Here is a 16,713-nt window from a genome sequence, read left to right as displayed (position 1 = left end):
CCTTGTCCTGGAGAGATTTACATGGTTATCAAAACGTCACGCCAGGGTAAGCTTACATGAAACGCAGCCCTTTAAGTGTTTCTAAAATCCGCTATGGGAAAAATGAAAGGTGGAAAACAATTGGAACCATTTCCTTGTTTGACCGCTAGGTTTTATGGGTATACTGTGGTACTTTGTTGCTACATGCATTGTTGGACTTATAAATGAATATGCACCTATTGATTCTTGAATAATATATATGCTTTTTTTATTTTTTTTTTACCAAAACAGTATTAAGCTTTTAAAAGGATTGCCCCTTTAACTCTTCAACATTACCAAAGTGCGGTCTGGTGAAATCATAGAGATAGATAGAGGACTCTAGTGCCCAGAAGCTTGATTTACCACGGGAAGCAGCATTGAGCACTTTCACAATTTTCAAGTAGTCACTTGGGTGGAACTTCCGATAGTTTGAGGAAGGATCACATGATTCCATCCGGGTCATCAGGAGGGATCAGCTAATTAATTATACTTGTGAGTAAACATTCCAACTGCAGGTGGCAGTAAATTGCCATCCGTGGCTTTATACCTGTTTAAACACCACCCTGTAGGTGGCAGTATGGACCCTTTCAGTTTGTTTGCCAACTCATATAAGTGGAAGAAGAAGAAAATGGACTACTTTAAAATGGAGAGCGCTGCCCATGCTCTCACTGAAGTCTTAATGGGACAGATACAATGATGCGGTGTCTATCTAAGTTGATGGGTGCGATATATCAGTCACTGAGCTAAATTGACTTTTGCGAGGAGCGTTATCAGAGCAGCCGGTCAAACAACTGTCTATGCCTGACTGCATCACAACTGCGGATAACGTTCAGGAATCTCATTAGACACATAGTGGTTGACGAGAATAAAACATTCTAGTGCCCTTACTTGGAAGCTTCTCCAATACGCAAAAGAAAGGTACTTTTGTGGTATTCTCAACAACGCGTGTTTTCCTGAAATAATATTCAACAAGTGAACCAAGAATGATTCCACCACGCAGTCCAGGGCTCACCGACACAAGATGCCGCAGTCAGACCGAGACGAACCGGGGAGCCACTGCGCTTCTTCTGGACAACATCAAAACCCCAATCAGGACCGAGTCATTTAAGGAACTATACAACGTTATACCTGGCAAAGAGCTAGGCAGGTGAGTTGAACATTGTAGGTTAACCGGTTGGACCTTTAAAAACATACAGTAGTCCAACAAAAAATAGCAATTATCTACCTGGGTGTATAAATGCTCATGTTCCAACGTGGGATACTTTGTAGATCATAGTGCTTGGTTGTCATTTTCAATCAATGTTCAGTGTGGTAACCTCAGGCCCCATCCATTGGATGTATGAATATGTTTTCATTTATTTATCAAGGATGTGCATTTTGTTTTTTAATATGCATTTGACATTGCACCAGATGGCAAACCAAATTCTCATCTGTAATCCCTGGTTTCAAATGAAAACCGTCAGGATGGCAAATTATATTTGCATTAAAGATACAGTAGATACCCAATGACCAGTCCCTTTCCCCAGCTGTGAGTGCAAGACTGGCAAGTGAGTCTAGCCTTTCACATACAAAACATTAAGAGAACTGAAGCAAGCTGTATGTAGTGGCACAGGAGATTTGTCTATGCAAACGTATGGACAAAAGCCTTTCATCTAACCTATTCCAAAACCATGGGCACTCATAGATAGGTGTACTGTTATGTATTTATCATTTGTTCATTGTTTTATCTGGATGTCTGAGACAAGGTATAGTAGCACAATATTTGCCCATGTGTAGGGTTGCACATTTTGGGGAATATTCAGAGGTGGAGAGTTTCCGTGGGAATTAATGTGAATATATGGGAGTTAATATTAATACCATTTTAAATATAGATGTTTTTTGCATTGGATATATTTACCATATCATATGGAGACAGAAACATTTTACCTTATCATAAGTATACATAATTGCAAATGATGAAATCCTTACAATAGAAACAATAGTTACAATAGTTACGAATTGAACTTTTAATTAAATTAGTTGACTCTTCACATGGGATGATTTCACTGAACAACAAAAGAAAGGGAATATTGAATGATCCATCGCATCTCCCAAAAATGTTTTCAACATACATCTGTAAAATGATAGTCTAGAAACTAAAGCTTTGGTTGTCTTCCTCTCAGGCTTCCATGTCTTGTCCCTGGACCTCCTCAATGTCCACATCTTGAACATCAGACTCTGAGGCCTCATCTTCGCTGTCACTTTCCAACCTAGTTGAGGATGGCTTGTTGTCAGTCTCAAAAAGCCTCAAATTTGCCCGGATGGCCACCAATTTTTCAACCTTTCTATTGGTCAGCCTGTTGCGTGCTTTGGTGTGTGTGTTCCCAAACAAGGACCAGTTGCGCTCTGAGGCGGCTGATGTTGGTGGGATTTGGAGGATGATGGAGGCAACATTGGAAAGAGCCTCAGATCCACAAAGTCCCTTCCACCAGGTGGCTGATGAGATATGTTGGCACGACTGCCATATTGTATCTCCATCCCAAAGCCCTTGCTTGGAAGTGTACTTCGCCAGACTGCCAAGAACCTTGCCCTCATCCAGGCCAAGGTGGTGAGACATGGTAGTGATGACACCATAGGCCTTGTTGATCTCTGCACCAGACAGGATGCTCTTGCCAGCATAGTTGGTGTCCCACATGTACGCTGCGGTGTGTATGGGCTTCAGGCACAAGTCTTCACGTTTTTTGATTTCAGAACTGCAGTTTCCTCTGCATGGAGCAACAGTGAAGTGGGCAGAGCAGTACGGATTTCTTCTCTTACATCTGCAAGAAGAGTCTGAACATCAGACAGGATGGCATTGTCACCCTCAATCTGTGCAATGGCTACTGCTATAGGTTTCAGGAGTTATGGGCTGCTTACCACTCTCCCAAAATACATCACCCAGGAGGATCATCTTAATGGGGCTTTCCATATCGGCAGACTGTGATATGGCCATTTCTTGGAGAGACTCCTTCCCTTCCAGGAGACTGGCAAACATGATGACAACACCACCCCAATGGGTGTTGCTGGGCAGCTTCAATGTGGTGCTCTTATTCTTCTCACTTTGCTTGGAGAGGTAGCTTGCTGCTATAACTTGATGACCCTTCACATACCTAACCATTTCCTTGGCTCTCTTGAAGAGTGTATCCATTGTTTTCAGTGCCATGATGTCCTTGAGGAGCAGGTTCAATGCATGAGCAGCACAGACAATGAGTGTGTTGTGAGGGTAGGACTTCTCCACTTTAGACCAAGCAGCCATCATGTTTGCAGCATTGTCTGTCACCAGTGCAAATACCTAATGTGGTGCAAGGTCATTGATGACTGCCTTTAGCACATTTGCAATGTAGAGACCAGTGTCTATTGTCCCTTGTGTCTGTGCTCTTGTAGAATACTGGTTTAGGGGTGAAGATGTAGTTAATTATTCCTTGCCCACGAACATTTGACCACCCATCAGAGATTATTGCAATACAGTCTGCTTTCTCAATGATTTGCTTGAGCTTCACTTGAACTCTGCATCCAGCAAATGAATAGATAAAGCATGTCTGGTTGGAGGGGTACATGCTGGGCAAAGAACATTCAGTAATCTCTTCCAATACACATTGCCTGTGGGCATCAGAGGTGAACCAGTTGCATACACAGCTCGAGCAAGACATTCATCAGCATTTCTCTGACTACGTTCCTCCATTGAGTCAAAAAAACTTCTGATTCCAGGAGGACCATGAGCTGTTGCTATTGATAAGGTGTCTTTTCATCATAATTGTCACCTCGAATAGAAGTAGAGGGACTTATGTCAGAGGTTGTGCGCGCTGAGGGAACTTTATGCACTTGGCCAGATGACTGCATCTTTGTTGCATTCTTCACATATGATTTTGCACATGTTCACAGCTTTTCCTTCTACATTAGTTGCAGTGAAATGTCTCCATAGATCAGATAGTGCCCGTGGCATTTTCCTGTAACAATTAGATGACAATAAATGTAAAAAATACAATTCCATGTACAGATAAAATAGTTAAGCAGTTCGATTAAACAACTACTTTGTAAGATGCATTGTTTAAATTAAACATGTATGGAAACAGGTGAATTAACACTCCTCAGTTAGCAGGCTCAAGCAAGCTAAACCCCACATGGTAGCAAAAACTAACTAGAAGAAATTGTTAACAAGTTAAATGATTTAAACACACTGTGCAGTAAGCTATATGTACTATTTACTAGTTAACAAAAAATCCTCCATGTCATATTCACCCCACCCAGTATTGTAATTAAAACTTACCAGAAAGCATGTAGTTCTTGGCTCAGACAGTGTAGTAGTGTGGGCTCCATAGCATCTCATTAGTGTGCAAGATCTTGAGAATCAGCTGTGATGGAAGAATGCACTGTGCATGCAGTGTTGCAATTCCATTGAATTGGGGATAGTTTAACCAAAATATGCCACAAAACCTAGACTTGCCTTGCATATCCCACAAAAAAAGTTTCACTGTTATAAGTTAACGTTTTTGATTAATTTAAGCAAAATTCCCAGACTTAACTTCCCATGGAAAATTTCCAGAAAATGTCTGACCCTTTGCAACCCAACCCATGTGTAACTTGTTCAGTTGTAAACTAGTTGGCCAAGTCCAATACTACTGTAAATGAATTTCCTTATGTGCACTATGCAGAAAATTGGTCTGCCATTTCGTGGTTGCTAAAATTCTAATAGTATGCCTAATTTCAGTTTGTGACAAAAAAAAGTAAGTATAGTGTGGAGAATTATTATATCATCTAAACTGCTGTGACATATCTTTTCCATAACCAAAAATATAGTATTTTCAGCTACACACAAGCCAAAGTATGTGGACACCCCTTCAAATTAGTGGATTTGGCTATTTCAGCCACACCTGTTGCTGACAGGTGTATACAATCAAGCACACAGCCACGCAATCTCCATAGACAGACATTGGCAGTAGAATGGCCTTACTGAGTGACTTTAATGTGGCACCATCATAGGATGTCATCTTTTCAACAAATGTCTGCCCTGCTAAAGCTGCCCCGGTCAACTGTTAGTGATGTTATTGTGAAGTGGAAACGTCTAGGAGTAACAACCGGCTCAGCCGCGAAGTGGTAGGCCACACAAGCTCACAGAATGGGACCACCGAGTGCTGAAGTGCGTAAAAAATATTCTGTCCTCGGTTGCAACACTCACTACAGAGTTCCAAACTACCTTCGGAAGCAGTGTCAGCACAATAACTGTTTGCCGGGAGCTTCATGAAATGGGTTTACATGGCCAAGCAGCCACACACAAGCCAAAGATCACCATGCGCAATATTAACATTGGCTGGAGTGGTGTAAAGCTCGCTGCCATTGGACTATGGAGCAGTGGAAAAGTGCTCTCTGGAGTGTTGAATAACTTTTCACCATCTGGATGCCAGGAGAACGTGACCTGTCCAAATGCGTAGTGCCAACTGTAAAGTTTGGTGGAGGGGGAATAATGGTCTGGGGCAGTTTTTCATGGTTCGGGCTAGGCCCCTTAGTTCCAGTGAAGGGAAATCTAAACGCTACAGCATACAATGACATTCTAGACGATTCTGTGCTTCCAACTTTGTGGCAACAGTTCACATAATTTTGGTCATGTAGTGTATTTGAAGGTGTACAAAAGTAAAAGACACAAACAAAACTTAAATGTGAAGCATAGAAATAGCACACATATAATATAGCTCTACCACCAATTTGACTAATCTCTCTCATTGAAAACAAGTCTCTCACATTTCCCTGCTAAACTGTCTGAGATGTAGGTAATGTAGTTGGAGCCAGACCTCCTGAGGCTGCATGGTTATACCTTTTTTACCTGGAGATGTTGGGCAGACACACTGGTGACTTTTATAATTCGAGCTCTTCTGTGATCATTTAGATCAAAGTTGTTTATTAGGTAATAGCTAGCAGCAATTTAATTTTCATAAATTATAAATAAAACAGACATGACTAGGGCCGGGAGTTTGGGGTCACTCTTTGATGCACTGCTTTTACTAGCGAATTTGGGGGATAGCCCCAACCGCGACTCGAACCCGTATTCAGTGACAGTCAAGCAAACAGTTTTGAGGGAGTGTGCAGTTGGCATGCTGACTGCAGGAATGTCCACGAGCTGTTGCCAGATAATTTTATGTTAATGTCTCTACCATAAGCCGCCTCCAACATTGTTTTTAGAGAATTTGGCAGTACGTCCAACCGGCCTCGCAACCACATGTAACCACGCCAGGCCAGGATCTCCACATCTGACTTCTTTACCTGTGGGATCATCTGAGACCAGCCACTAGGAAAGCTGATGAAACTGGATTTGCACAACCAAAGAATTTCTGCACAAACTGTCAGAAACCGTCTCGGGGAATCTCATCTGCGTGCTCATCGCCCTCACCAGTCTCGTAACCGACTAAAGTGGGCAAACTTCAATGGCCACTGGCACGCTGGAGAACTGTGCTCTTCACGGATTAATCCCAGTTTCAACTGTACCGGGCAGATGGCAGACGTGTGGGTGGTTTTCTGAACAAAGTGCCCCATGGTGGCAGTGTGGTATGGGCAGGCCTAAGCAACAGACAATGAACACAATTGCATTTTATCGATGGCAATTTGAATGCAGAGATACTGTGACGAGACCCTGAGGCCCATTGTTGTCTTGAAAGGAGTGGGTCCACAGTCCTCAATCAAAAGCCTGGTCAACTCTGTGAAGGAGATGTCGCACTACATGAGGCAAATGGTGGTCACACCAAATACTAACTGGTTTTCTGATCCATGACCATACCTTTTTTAAGGCATCTGTGACCAACATGCCTATTTGTATTCTATTTGAAATCCCAAAATAAACATAACATGCCAACAATTTCAAAGATTTTACTGAGTTACAGTTCATTAGGCCCTAGTGTACAATGTTATTGATCCTCAGTTTTCTCCTATCACAGCCATTAAAATCTGCAACTGTTGTAAAGTCACCATTGGTCTTGTGGTGAAATATCTGAGTAGTTTCCTCCTTCTCTGGCAACTGAGTTAAGGATGCCTCTCTCTCTTTGGGTGTATTGATACACCATCCAAAGTGTAATTTTAATAACTTCACCCAATGTCAGCTTTTGTTTTTCTTTTTTTCCCTACCCATCTACAAATATGCGAGGCATTGGAAAACCTCCCTGTGTTTGAAATATACTGCTTGACTGAGGGACCTATCTGTATGTGTGGGGTACCGAGATGAGGTGGTCATTCATAAATTATGTTAAACACTATTGCACACCAAGTGAGGTCATGAAACGTATTATGTGACTTGTTAAGCATATTTTTACTTAACTTATTTAGGCTTGCCATAACAAAGGGGTTGAATACTTATTGACTCAAGACATTCAGCTTTTTCATTTTTTATTAATTTGTAAAAATGTCAACTTAATTACAATTTGACATTATGGGGTATTATGTGTGTGTGTAGGCCAGTGACCAACAATCAAATCAATTTTTAATTCCGGCTGTAACACAACATGTGAAAAAGTTTTAATCCTTTCTGAAGGGCTGTGTAAGTGGAGGATCCTCAGGGGAGGACCCTCAGTGACTTTCAGAAATGTTTTAATAGTGAAATGTTAGTTATCCTTTTTAGATACATTTATACTAAATATATTCACTTCACCAAATAATAAATTAAAACACATTTTTGCAACGGTCTACAGTAGCCTCAACAGCACTCTCTGGGATAACACCACGGTGTAGCCGGAGGAAAACTAGTTTCTGTCCTCTGGGTACATTGACTTCAATACAAAACCTAGGAGGCTCGTGATTCTCACCCCCTTCCATAGACTTACACAATAATTATGACAACTTCCGGAGGACATCCTCCAACCTATCAGAGCTCTTGTAGCATGAACTGACGTTGTCCACTCAATCAAATGATTAGAGAATGAAGCTAATACTGAAGCATAAGCTACAGCTAGCTAACAATGAAGTGCATAAAATGTGGTGAGTAGTTGACTCTGACAATAGTTGATCAGATTAATTTCTTCAAAAATGGAGATGAGAGCTCTGTGTGTGCCAAGTCAAGGTAAGCTTTTATTAATTTATTGCCACTGGGTTTCCTAATGCGTTAGTTATAGTAGCTATGTTGACTGATGTAGGCTGTGTGTAGCTGTTACCAGTTATGATATGAAAGTTTTGCTTTAGACCGCTGATGCGTTGCACTGTAGTCCACAAGTGAAGTGAAGAGGAGACCGATCAAAGGCTGCTATGAAAGTGAACTGTGTTTGAATGTGATCGTGTGTATTCATTCCGCAGATTCTGTTTAAAACATTTCTGAAACGGAATGAAACTGAGATAAACAAACATACCTGAATTTGACCAATAGAAACTCTTGTTTGCAACTGTTGGACTAATGATTACACCCCAGATCATCTAGATGCAGGTAAGACTGTGCAAGACGATATTGAATGTGTCAATGTCTGTCAACTTGAGTACTCAAATGTCCTCTCTACCTGTGCACCTACGTTGTAAACATTCATTCATAGGCTAGGTTGTACCAACCTCATGATGTGTATAGGAAAAATGTGTGTATCACGTAGTAGCCTAAACCTATCAATGTTACATTGAGATGGGTGAATGTAATATGAATGACAGGCATCCAATATGCTGTCATAGAAATAAGGCCATGCTTGTATTAAACGGCACTGAGCGCTGGGTTTGTGTGTCCTAACAGGAAAATCAAGTTTTTGACTGCACTGGAACTTTTGAGATTCACAAAGCTATGCCTCCCCTGACTTAGGCAATCCCCCTCGCCAAACACACACGCACAACCAGATTTAATGGAGACACCTGTTCCCTACTAAAGACATGAATGGGTTTATCAGCAGCAGCAAGGGTTAACAACGTCAGCCTGGGTTAAAGGCTAAAGACACTCCGCTTTGAATAACTGGATTAAGGGATTGAGGCATGCATGGCACTACTCTGAACCTGCTACAATATTATTATGTATTGAGGTTATAGTATTGGGCATGGTTGATGGTGACTTCCTTGTCTGTTACAGTCCTTGACATGTTATATGTAACAAGGCAAGTCAGTTAAAACCTGTTAAGGATGCTGCGAATTTTTGCAGCTTTTTGTTAAAAATCGCGCAACATTTCAAAGTCCTGCTACTCATGCCAGGAATATAGTATATGCATATGATAAGTATGTGTTTATAGAAAACACTCAAGTCTCTAAAACTGGTAAAATTGTGTCTGTGGCTATAACAGGGCGTGTTTAGGAGTAAAAATCCCAGGGAAAACTGTTCACCAAAAACACAAAAAAAATATTCATCCGCCAGTCAAAGGCGACAAAAAATAGATGAGATTCCGTTTACAACGCCTACAGCTTCCACACGATGTCGCCAATACTGGCATTTCTTTGCACGTTTATCCTTGGTGGGATGACGTATAGGCACTTCCTGTCTTGGGGTGCACCCAGGAAATTATGAAAGTGAAAAAAATGGACGATGATTTCAAGACTTGCTGCTATCGAATACAGATCGCCCCGTGATCAATTTGATCGATTAACGTTTATTAATACCTCAAGTTGGTTTACAAAAGTCGTTTGAAGTGATTTGTAAAAGTTTATAGGCAACTTTGTTCATTTTAAAAGTGACGTTGCGTCGTGTAAAGCTGCATTTTCCTTGGATCAGACTGCCTTTATAAATGGACATTTTTGGCATACTTTGACGGATTTAATCAGGAAAAAGACCCAATTATGATGTTTATGGGACATATAGTAGTGCCAACAGAGAAGCTCGTCAAAGGTAATGAATGTTTTATATTTTATTTCTGCGTTTTGTGTAGCGCCGGCTACCGCAAAATCTGTTGTTTAGGTGACGTTCTGGTATTTTGGGGGGATGCATGCTATCAGATAATAGCTTCTCATGCTTTCGCCGAAAAGCATTTTACAAATCTGACTTGGTGGCTAGATTCACAACGAGTGTAGCTTTAATTCAGTACCTTGCATGTGTGTTTTAATGAAAGTTTGAGTTTTATCGAAAAAAAACTATAGTTGGCGCTCTGAAATTTCCGCCCGTTGGTGTTCCTGCACTGGGATTAGATTCCGCATCATCTTTAAGAAGTTTTAAGAACAAATTCTTATTTACAATGATTGCCTACCCCAGCTAAACCCGGACAACGCTGGTCCAATTGTGCGCTGCGATATTGGACTTCCAATCATGGCCGGTTGTGATACAGCCTTGAATCGAACCAGGGTCTGTTGTGATGCTTCTAGCACTTAGAACAGTGCCCTAGACCGCTGCATCACTCGGGAGCCCTAATATGTAGGTCTATGTATGAAGGCATAGTTTGCTGAATCTCACTGCATGTGAGGGTAGAGGTAGTCAATGGAACATCAAGCCCAGAGCCAAAACATGACCGCTAGCCAGCCAATAATACTGTATGAGGTCATTGATTAACACAGCATGGCTCTCTGTCTGGACACTGGGTCATTTAAAAGTGGGTCATTTTAAAATCAATGGTTGGGTGAGTTTGAAGGTCGTCTTTGTTTACTAATGATTTTAATGAATATGAAAATGCAGGGAGAAGGCATATTCAGTGACCATGACAACAGATGGCCGTTTCACCCTAATGTCTACCTGCATTCAGGTGTAAGGATTCTAGTAAAGGGAGGACAAAGCAGTGTGATGTAAATTACTATCTTGATTATCCACCAAGATGCGTAATCACCATCAACAATCACTATCGTATCACTGTAGTTGGCTTTCTCAAACGGATTCATTACTATTTAGTCACACTGTAGTCCTGTTTTTTTTAAATCCTTATATCGTAGGGGGAAGTTTGCTCATCATTAAGGCCGGTACTTCAATATTTTTAACGTTAAGTTCCCCATCTGTCTCCAGGGGAAAGTTTGCCATAGTGAAAATGTGCATGGAGAAGAGCACAGGGACAGAGTATGCAGCCAAGTTCCTGAAGAAGCGAAGGAAGGGTCAGGACTGCAGAGTGGAGGTGCTCCATGAGATCGCTGTGCTGGAGCTCACCAACACTAGCCACAGAATTATCAACCTGCACCAAGTCTACGAGACCCTGACAGAGATGGTCCTGGTGCTCGAGTAGTAAGTATTAATCCAAACAGCTGTTTGTGTGTACACCTACATGAACACCTATTCACTGTTAACGTTGTCTGTGTGTGTGCGCACCTGCCAGCATGACATCTTCAAGCTCACTAGCAACGTCAAGCTCTAGTTCCGATCTCCAGCTTTGCTCTGCTAAGAAGAGCAGCTTGCAGAAAGTCGTCACACGCGTTCCTAACGATGAATACCACAATCCCCACTGCAGGGAATCGGCGAGTCAGTTGGAAAAACTGTGCAGTGAGTTGGAAAGACCACCGGTCTCCCTCTGCCTGAGTAGGAGTGTAATCCAGCTAACACTAAACCCTGCTGTAGCGTCTGTCATGCTTCGCTGACTAGTGTAGAGCAGGCTAGAAGGATGTCAGAACCCTGCTGCTTACTACCATTGGGAACAGCTGCTCATCTACTAACTTTGCACTCGAGTGAGTAGTTTTTTCTATAAGACTTATGACAACATTGTGTTGAAGGCATTCCAGACATTGAATAGTTTGAAGGGTTATTGTTTTGTAACTTTTATTTATATTCTCCATATTAACAGGGAACTTTGCCTTAAACTGCCCTATCGAATTGAAAGTGCACGTTCAATGGTGCCGTATCTGTTCACTGGCCCATGGTGGCACTCCAATGACTAATTCATGACCAGTCCAATCAATGAATGCACAAATCTAAGAGGAGATATTTGAAATACTATGAGAATTGAATGCCATCAGAGACATGGAATTGTGGTTCAATAGGATAAATATCAGGATGAGTGTACTGTGAGTTGTTTTGGGGCTGCTGTATGTGTTTTCTGTGCTTCAGATGATTGTCAACTGAGTAGGTCAATGGCAGTACTCACTCTGAGATATTTATAGTTCTGACCAGATTACATTTTGTTTGTTGTATTCATGTTTTAATCTTCTCCTTTTGAAGGTGCCCAGTGAGTGAAAGCTTGGCTCTCTGCCCTATTGAGTGGTCTGTCCGCATGAGAAAAGCAAAACAGAAATGCTCTGACAAAGGGTAATTGTGAGTTGAGATCTCATACTATTTGGCTTGGTCAGAGACTTCTACATTACAATAAATAATGGGGCATTCTCCAGTTTGGTAGGAAATGGAGCGGAACTGCTGTTTTTGTTTGGTATTGATAATTATCTATGATCTGAATGGGGCTAGAGGTGTCATTTGCAAATGACACTTGGTTGTTTTTGTAGATACTCTGGGGGCATAGCAGTCAAATGAGGAAGTTGGGATAGGGGGATAGCGGAGCTCTGTTCAGGCACCGAGGGGCTGCAGAGGGAGGGAGTGACCCAGAGCGGAGTGGGTCGCTGCTGTGCAATAGGGAGTTCATCACCTTGGCTGCCTGGACCAGAGGAAAAACACACGCCTCTCTGCCAACACGCATCAACCACAATACACACAGTCACGCTTGTGTGCATGCACTGACCTCTATACACCCACATGCTCGTGTGCACACACACACACCTACCTCACTGCTCATACTCCACCCTCAATTTTAATTCCGTTGAGGCTCTTTTTCTGTCCTTGAAACTAGTAAACAAATGAGAAATTGAACCGCTTGGACTGGGATACCAGAGTGAGAATCAGGTCACTGGCTGAGCTGTTTGTCTCACTGGAGTTGGAGACCAAATACTGGTCATCCTCTCACATTGTCTATAAACAGGGGCAAAGAGGACAGCTAAGGACACTGTTTTGTCTAAATTTGAAATTTGTACCTCCATTAATTTCAGAAACACTGTTTTGAGTGTTTTATTTTACTTAGACCATATTGTTGAATGAACTCTATTCTTCAGTTTGAATTATGGATCGCCAAATAGGTGTTGATTATGTGGAGAGACTGTTAGTATCCTGTTCGTCTTTTCCACTACAGTGTCCTCAGGGACATTTTCCATCATTCCAATAAACCACTCTCACTCGGCTGTGTGTCTTTTTCCATAGTGCGGCGGGAGGGGAGATCTTTAACCAGTGTGTTGCCGAGAGAGATGAGGCCTTCACCCAGGAGGAGGTCAAATGGTTAATGAGACAGATCCTGGAGGGTGTGGCCTTCCTACACAGGAACAACATTGTCCACCTGGACCTCAAGGTGCATAGTATGAGGCTGTATTTGTGACATCTGACTGATTTTTGTTCTCCATTTTAGCATTATGTTTAAACATTTTGGAAAGAAAGCTCAGATTAAACGGTTCTCCATAACATCATGACAATGAACAGAGGAAACGCTGAACGATTCAATGATCCTCATCCACTGTCCCATTGAATGGTCTTGTCCCTCCTCTCAGCCTCAGAATATCCTGCTGACCAGTGCCTGTCCTCTGGGGGATATAAAGATAGTGGACTTTGGCCTTTCCAGAAGGCTGTGTCAGAACCAGGAGCTCAGGGAGATCATGGGCACACCAGAGTATGTCGGTGAGTGATAACCCCTTTTGATTGTATTTTTATTGAACTTACTTTGACTCAAAAACAACTTGGATGATCACGTCTTACTTTAGCAAAAATATTCACTGTTTCTCTTGTTTGCAGCCCCAGAGATTCTAAATTATGAACCAATCAGCACTGCAACTGACATGTGGTAAGATGAGTAAAATCTCAACCTATATGTTTGTGACTTAGTGATGACAGAGGTTCCATTTCTTTCAATGGCAACAGATAATTTGGTATGCTATGTCTTGCGAACCAAGGAGCATAGGGGTGTTGGCCTACATGATGTTGACGGGGACTTCACCATTTCTTGGAGAAGACAAGCAGGAGACTTTCCTCAACATCTCCCAGATCAACATTGATTACACAGAGAATGAACTCCAGGACCTCTCAGCCATCCACTTCATCCAGTCACTCCTCATCAAAGAGCCCAAGTGAGATTATCCCAAACCAATATTGTTATTATTCACAAATTATTCGTTTTAGCGATTTTGGTAGTTCCTAGGTAGATGTTCCACCTCAATTGAAGACCTTGATAAAAGCATAACAGTGAATTTCATACTCTTGATTTTATTGAAAATGTAACAGAAAACAATGTAGGATACTGAGCCATCCCTCTCTACCCTGTCTAAGGTCTCGTGCCACTGCTGAAGAGTGCCTGAGACATCATTGGCTCCAGGATCAAGCCCAGAAGAAGACGGAAGAGAATATCACCAGTGAGATCTGCCAACGGGAACACGCCAAGCCTGCCCCCCCTTCCTCATTATCCTCAGAGGAGGAAGGTCCTGTGGTAGAGGAGCTGATGGTAGTAGCAGCCTACACCATAGGTCCGTGCCGGCCAACGGTGCCCAACCCAGAGACTCTGTTTCCGGATGCGAAGGCTGTCTCTAAGCGGTTCACGTTCGAGGAGCCACGCTGCTCCCTACAGAAGACCATCTTCTGATAGAAGGGTGGGCCTATAAGTACTCCAACTGTAGATGGGATCTTTACTGATTGATTGTAAATCGTTTACCACACACCACAGTCTCCACTCACAAGCCAAACTATGTCTCTGTCTGCATCACATTTTTATTAATTTTAAAACAATTTTAATGAACTGACGTTTTGTTTGCCATTCTTTCACATTCGGTCAATGTCGTTCATGTTCTGCTTGTTTACCATTCTTTTCCTAATATTCATGCAGTACGTTCAGCTTTCATGAGTACAATTGTTCATAACTTCAATTAATCTATATCACTGATTATTTCCATGTCTTATATTTCATTTTCACTGTGAATAAATAGTAATGTCCTAATTAATCAATCATACATCAGTGCAATAGAACACTATGGGAGACATTTTCTGGTTGCACAGATTGTGTATAGTACAACTGGAACCAATAACTAAATTTATTTTTTCCAAGTGCCGGCTATAAAGATATGATGGCTTTGTACTAAGCAATTACATTGTTAATTTGCTCTTTACAGTACCTTCATTCTCCTAAGGCATGTACATATTGCTCAGGACAGCACTGTTTATAATGAATGTGCATGACATGTGATGCATAAATGGCACTTATTTCCTTGTACAATGTATGTAAATGTCTTGAGGATGTACAAAGCATCAATAAACATTGGTCAAAGCAATTATATTTCTGTGGTGATTTTAAACTGGGAAGCATCTTGTGTCTGCCGTTGTCAAAACGAGGTCCAATGGTGTCCTGAAAGAATGCATGTCAAAGTGCTATGGCTACAAGTCTGCGACTGACATGAGGAGACGGACGAGTGCAGCAGTTATACCTTCATCGCACTAGTTCTGGTGAGCAGATCAGGAAGACCAGTTTGGCTGTGTCAAGTCCTGTCTTATCTGACAGTGGTGTGGTCTAAGCTGACCCTCTACAGCACTGCCTGTTAAATTCCGCCTAGCGCTGCCAGGGAGAAGACAAAGGTACTGTATGCATTAGGTCAAACGACCTTCATGTACTTTGAAGGTCAGTGTGGACTTACATTCTATGTATCAATCAATTTTCTGTCTTTCGATAGAATAATATTGCCACTAGAATTTTGATAGCAAACAGTTATGCTGCTAGTTGGCTCCCATGTAGGAGGAATGAGCAGTAACGTTCCACATAGTTGTGCCGGTTCAGACAGATGGATGTTGTGGACCTTCGGGGGTGGTGCTCCCAGAATGTCCATGGCTGTCTGGTTGGCTTCCAGCTGCTCAAGGGCTAGGACTGTGGTAGTCCAACCTGGAGAAGATCTCTAGAAAATAAAATGAGTGCAGGCAAAAATACAATGTATGAGTATTAGGTCATTCCTTTTGAAGTGTAAGGTGAGGACATCTTGTCTTGATTTAACACATTTGTATTATGATCCATGTTATGTTGCCTCTTTCTAATGATGATATGATATGAAGATAAACATGACAAGACCTAAGTGATACTTAATTTGCAGAAGGTAATGCATCATCCAGCACCAGTCAACAAGGTGGTGTAGATGGCCATCTGCTGGAGTTTGCTTGGTGAGACCCTAATGATTGTTGCTCTGAGTAGCACACACTCTGTACCAGTGTCAAGACGACCCTGGGGAGTAGACTGTTCAATGACAGATATACAATGTTAGAAAGATGTTATAATCTATTTGAAATGACAAATTTGCTTGGATTAGTTGCTTTCCATAACTTTATTTTTGCCAAAAAAGGTCAGACCCCAATTCTTTGAACTGAATCATCCCACATTTCATCAGGATCTGTGCATCAAAAGGAGACCACATTCAGATAATTTGAATCAAGTCATGAAATATTTATTTAGCTTCTGTTAACGTTTGTCATCTTCATCATATACTTTGTTAAAGGGATAGTTCACACAAATTACATGTTGGTTTCCTGTAAGATGTTTATGGACAGCAATCCATGCTTTGGTTTTGTTTACCTATACACTGTTTTAAAACACTAACTTTTTTGTTTGGCACAAATCCAATGCAAGTCAATGGTGCCTATTACCATTTCATGTCCAAATCATTTATAGTTTCAAAATATTTTTTTAGATACTTTATTGATGATTTGGACATGAAGCCCAGATGGAATCCAAAGCATGGATTGCTGTCATACCTTGTCCATAGACTACTTAGAAAACCAACATGTCACTTTACTTTGGATGAACTAGTTTTATTAGTCATATGTACAGTGTATACATCGTC

The 16,713-nt window shown here is 41.6% G+C and overlaps 1 protein-coding gene and 1 long non-coding RNA gene across 2 annotated transcripts in view; one reads left to right on the top strand and one right to left on the bottom strand.

Annotated features, from left to right (window-relative positions):
* Positions 1 to 677: 677 nt before the first annotated feature.
* Positions 678 to 15,162, top strand: LOC110508671 (serine/threonine-protein kinase 17A). The gene is made up of 7 exons (XM_021589380.2): positions 678 to 1,165; positions 10,895 to 11,107; positions 13,058 to 13,202; positions 13,399 to 13,525; positions 13,640 to 13,688; positions 13,798 to 13,971; positions 14,171 to 15,162. The coding sequence occupies exons 1-7, from the start codon at positions 1,002 to 1,004 to the stop codon at positions 14,478 to 14,480; spliced, it is 1,182 nt and encodes a 393-aa protein (XP_021445055.1). The 5' UTR covers positions 678 to 1,001; the 3' UTR covers positions 14,481 to 15,162.
* Positions 14,587 to 16,713, bottom strand: part of LOC110508672 — a 16,229-nt gene continuing 14,102 nt past the window's right edge. The window contains exons 2-3 of the long non-coding RNA XR_002471341.2: positions 15,948 to 16,109; positions 14,587 to 15,777 (exon numbers count right to left, since the gene is read on the bottom strand). This is a non-coding gene — a long non-coding RNA (uncharacterized LOC110508672). The remainder of the gene's footprint in view (positions 15,778 to 15,947; positions 16,110 to 16,713) is intronic.

The sequence above is a fragment of the Oncorhynchus mykiss genome, chromosome 28 (assembly GCF_013265735.2).
Source record: "Oncorhynchus mykiss isolate Arlee chromosome 28, USDA_OmykA_1.1, whole genome shotgun sequence".
In the NCBI taxonomy this organism is placed as follows: Eukaryota; Metazoa; Chordata; class Actinopteri; order Salmoniformes; family Salmonidae; genus Oncorhynchus; species Oncorhynchus mykiss.
Note: the sequence above shows the minus strand (reverse complement) of the source record. Positions and strands in the feature narration are given on the sequence as shown.

What these genes read in the sequence shown, in the direction of transcription:
- LOC110508671 (XM_021589380.2), top strand. Translation starts at nt 1,002, where the DNA reads ATGATTCCACCACGCAGTCCAGGGCTCACCGACACAAGATGCCGCAGT. An exon ending in CCTGGCAAAGAGCTAGGCAG is followed by an intron (nt 1,166 to 10,894) that starts GTGAGTTGAACA and finishes ATCTGTCTCCAG; the next exon opens with GGGAAAGTTTGCCATAGTGA. An exon ending in AGCACTGCAACTGACATGTG is followed by an intron (nt 13,689 to 13,797) that starts GTAAGATGAGTA and finishes TTGCGAACCAAG; the next exon opens with GAGCATAGGGGTGTTGGCCT.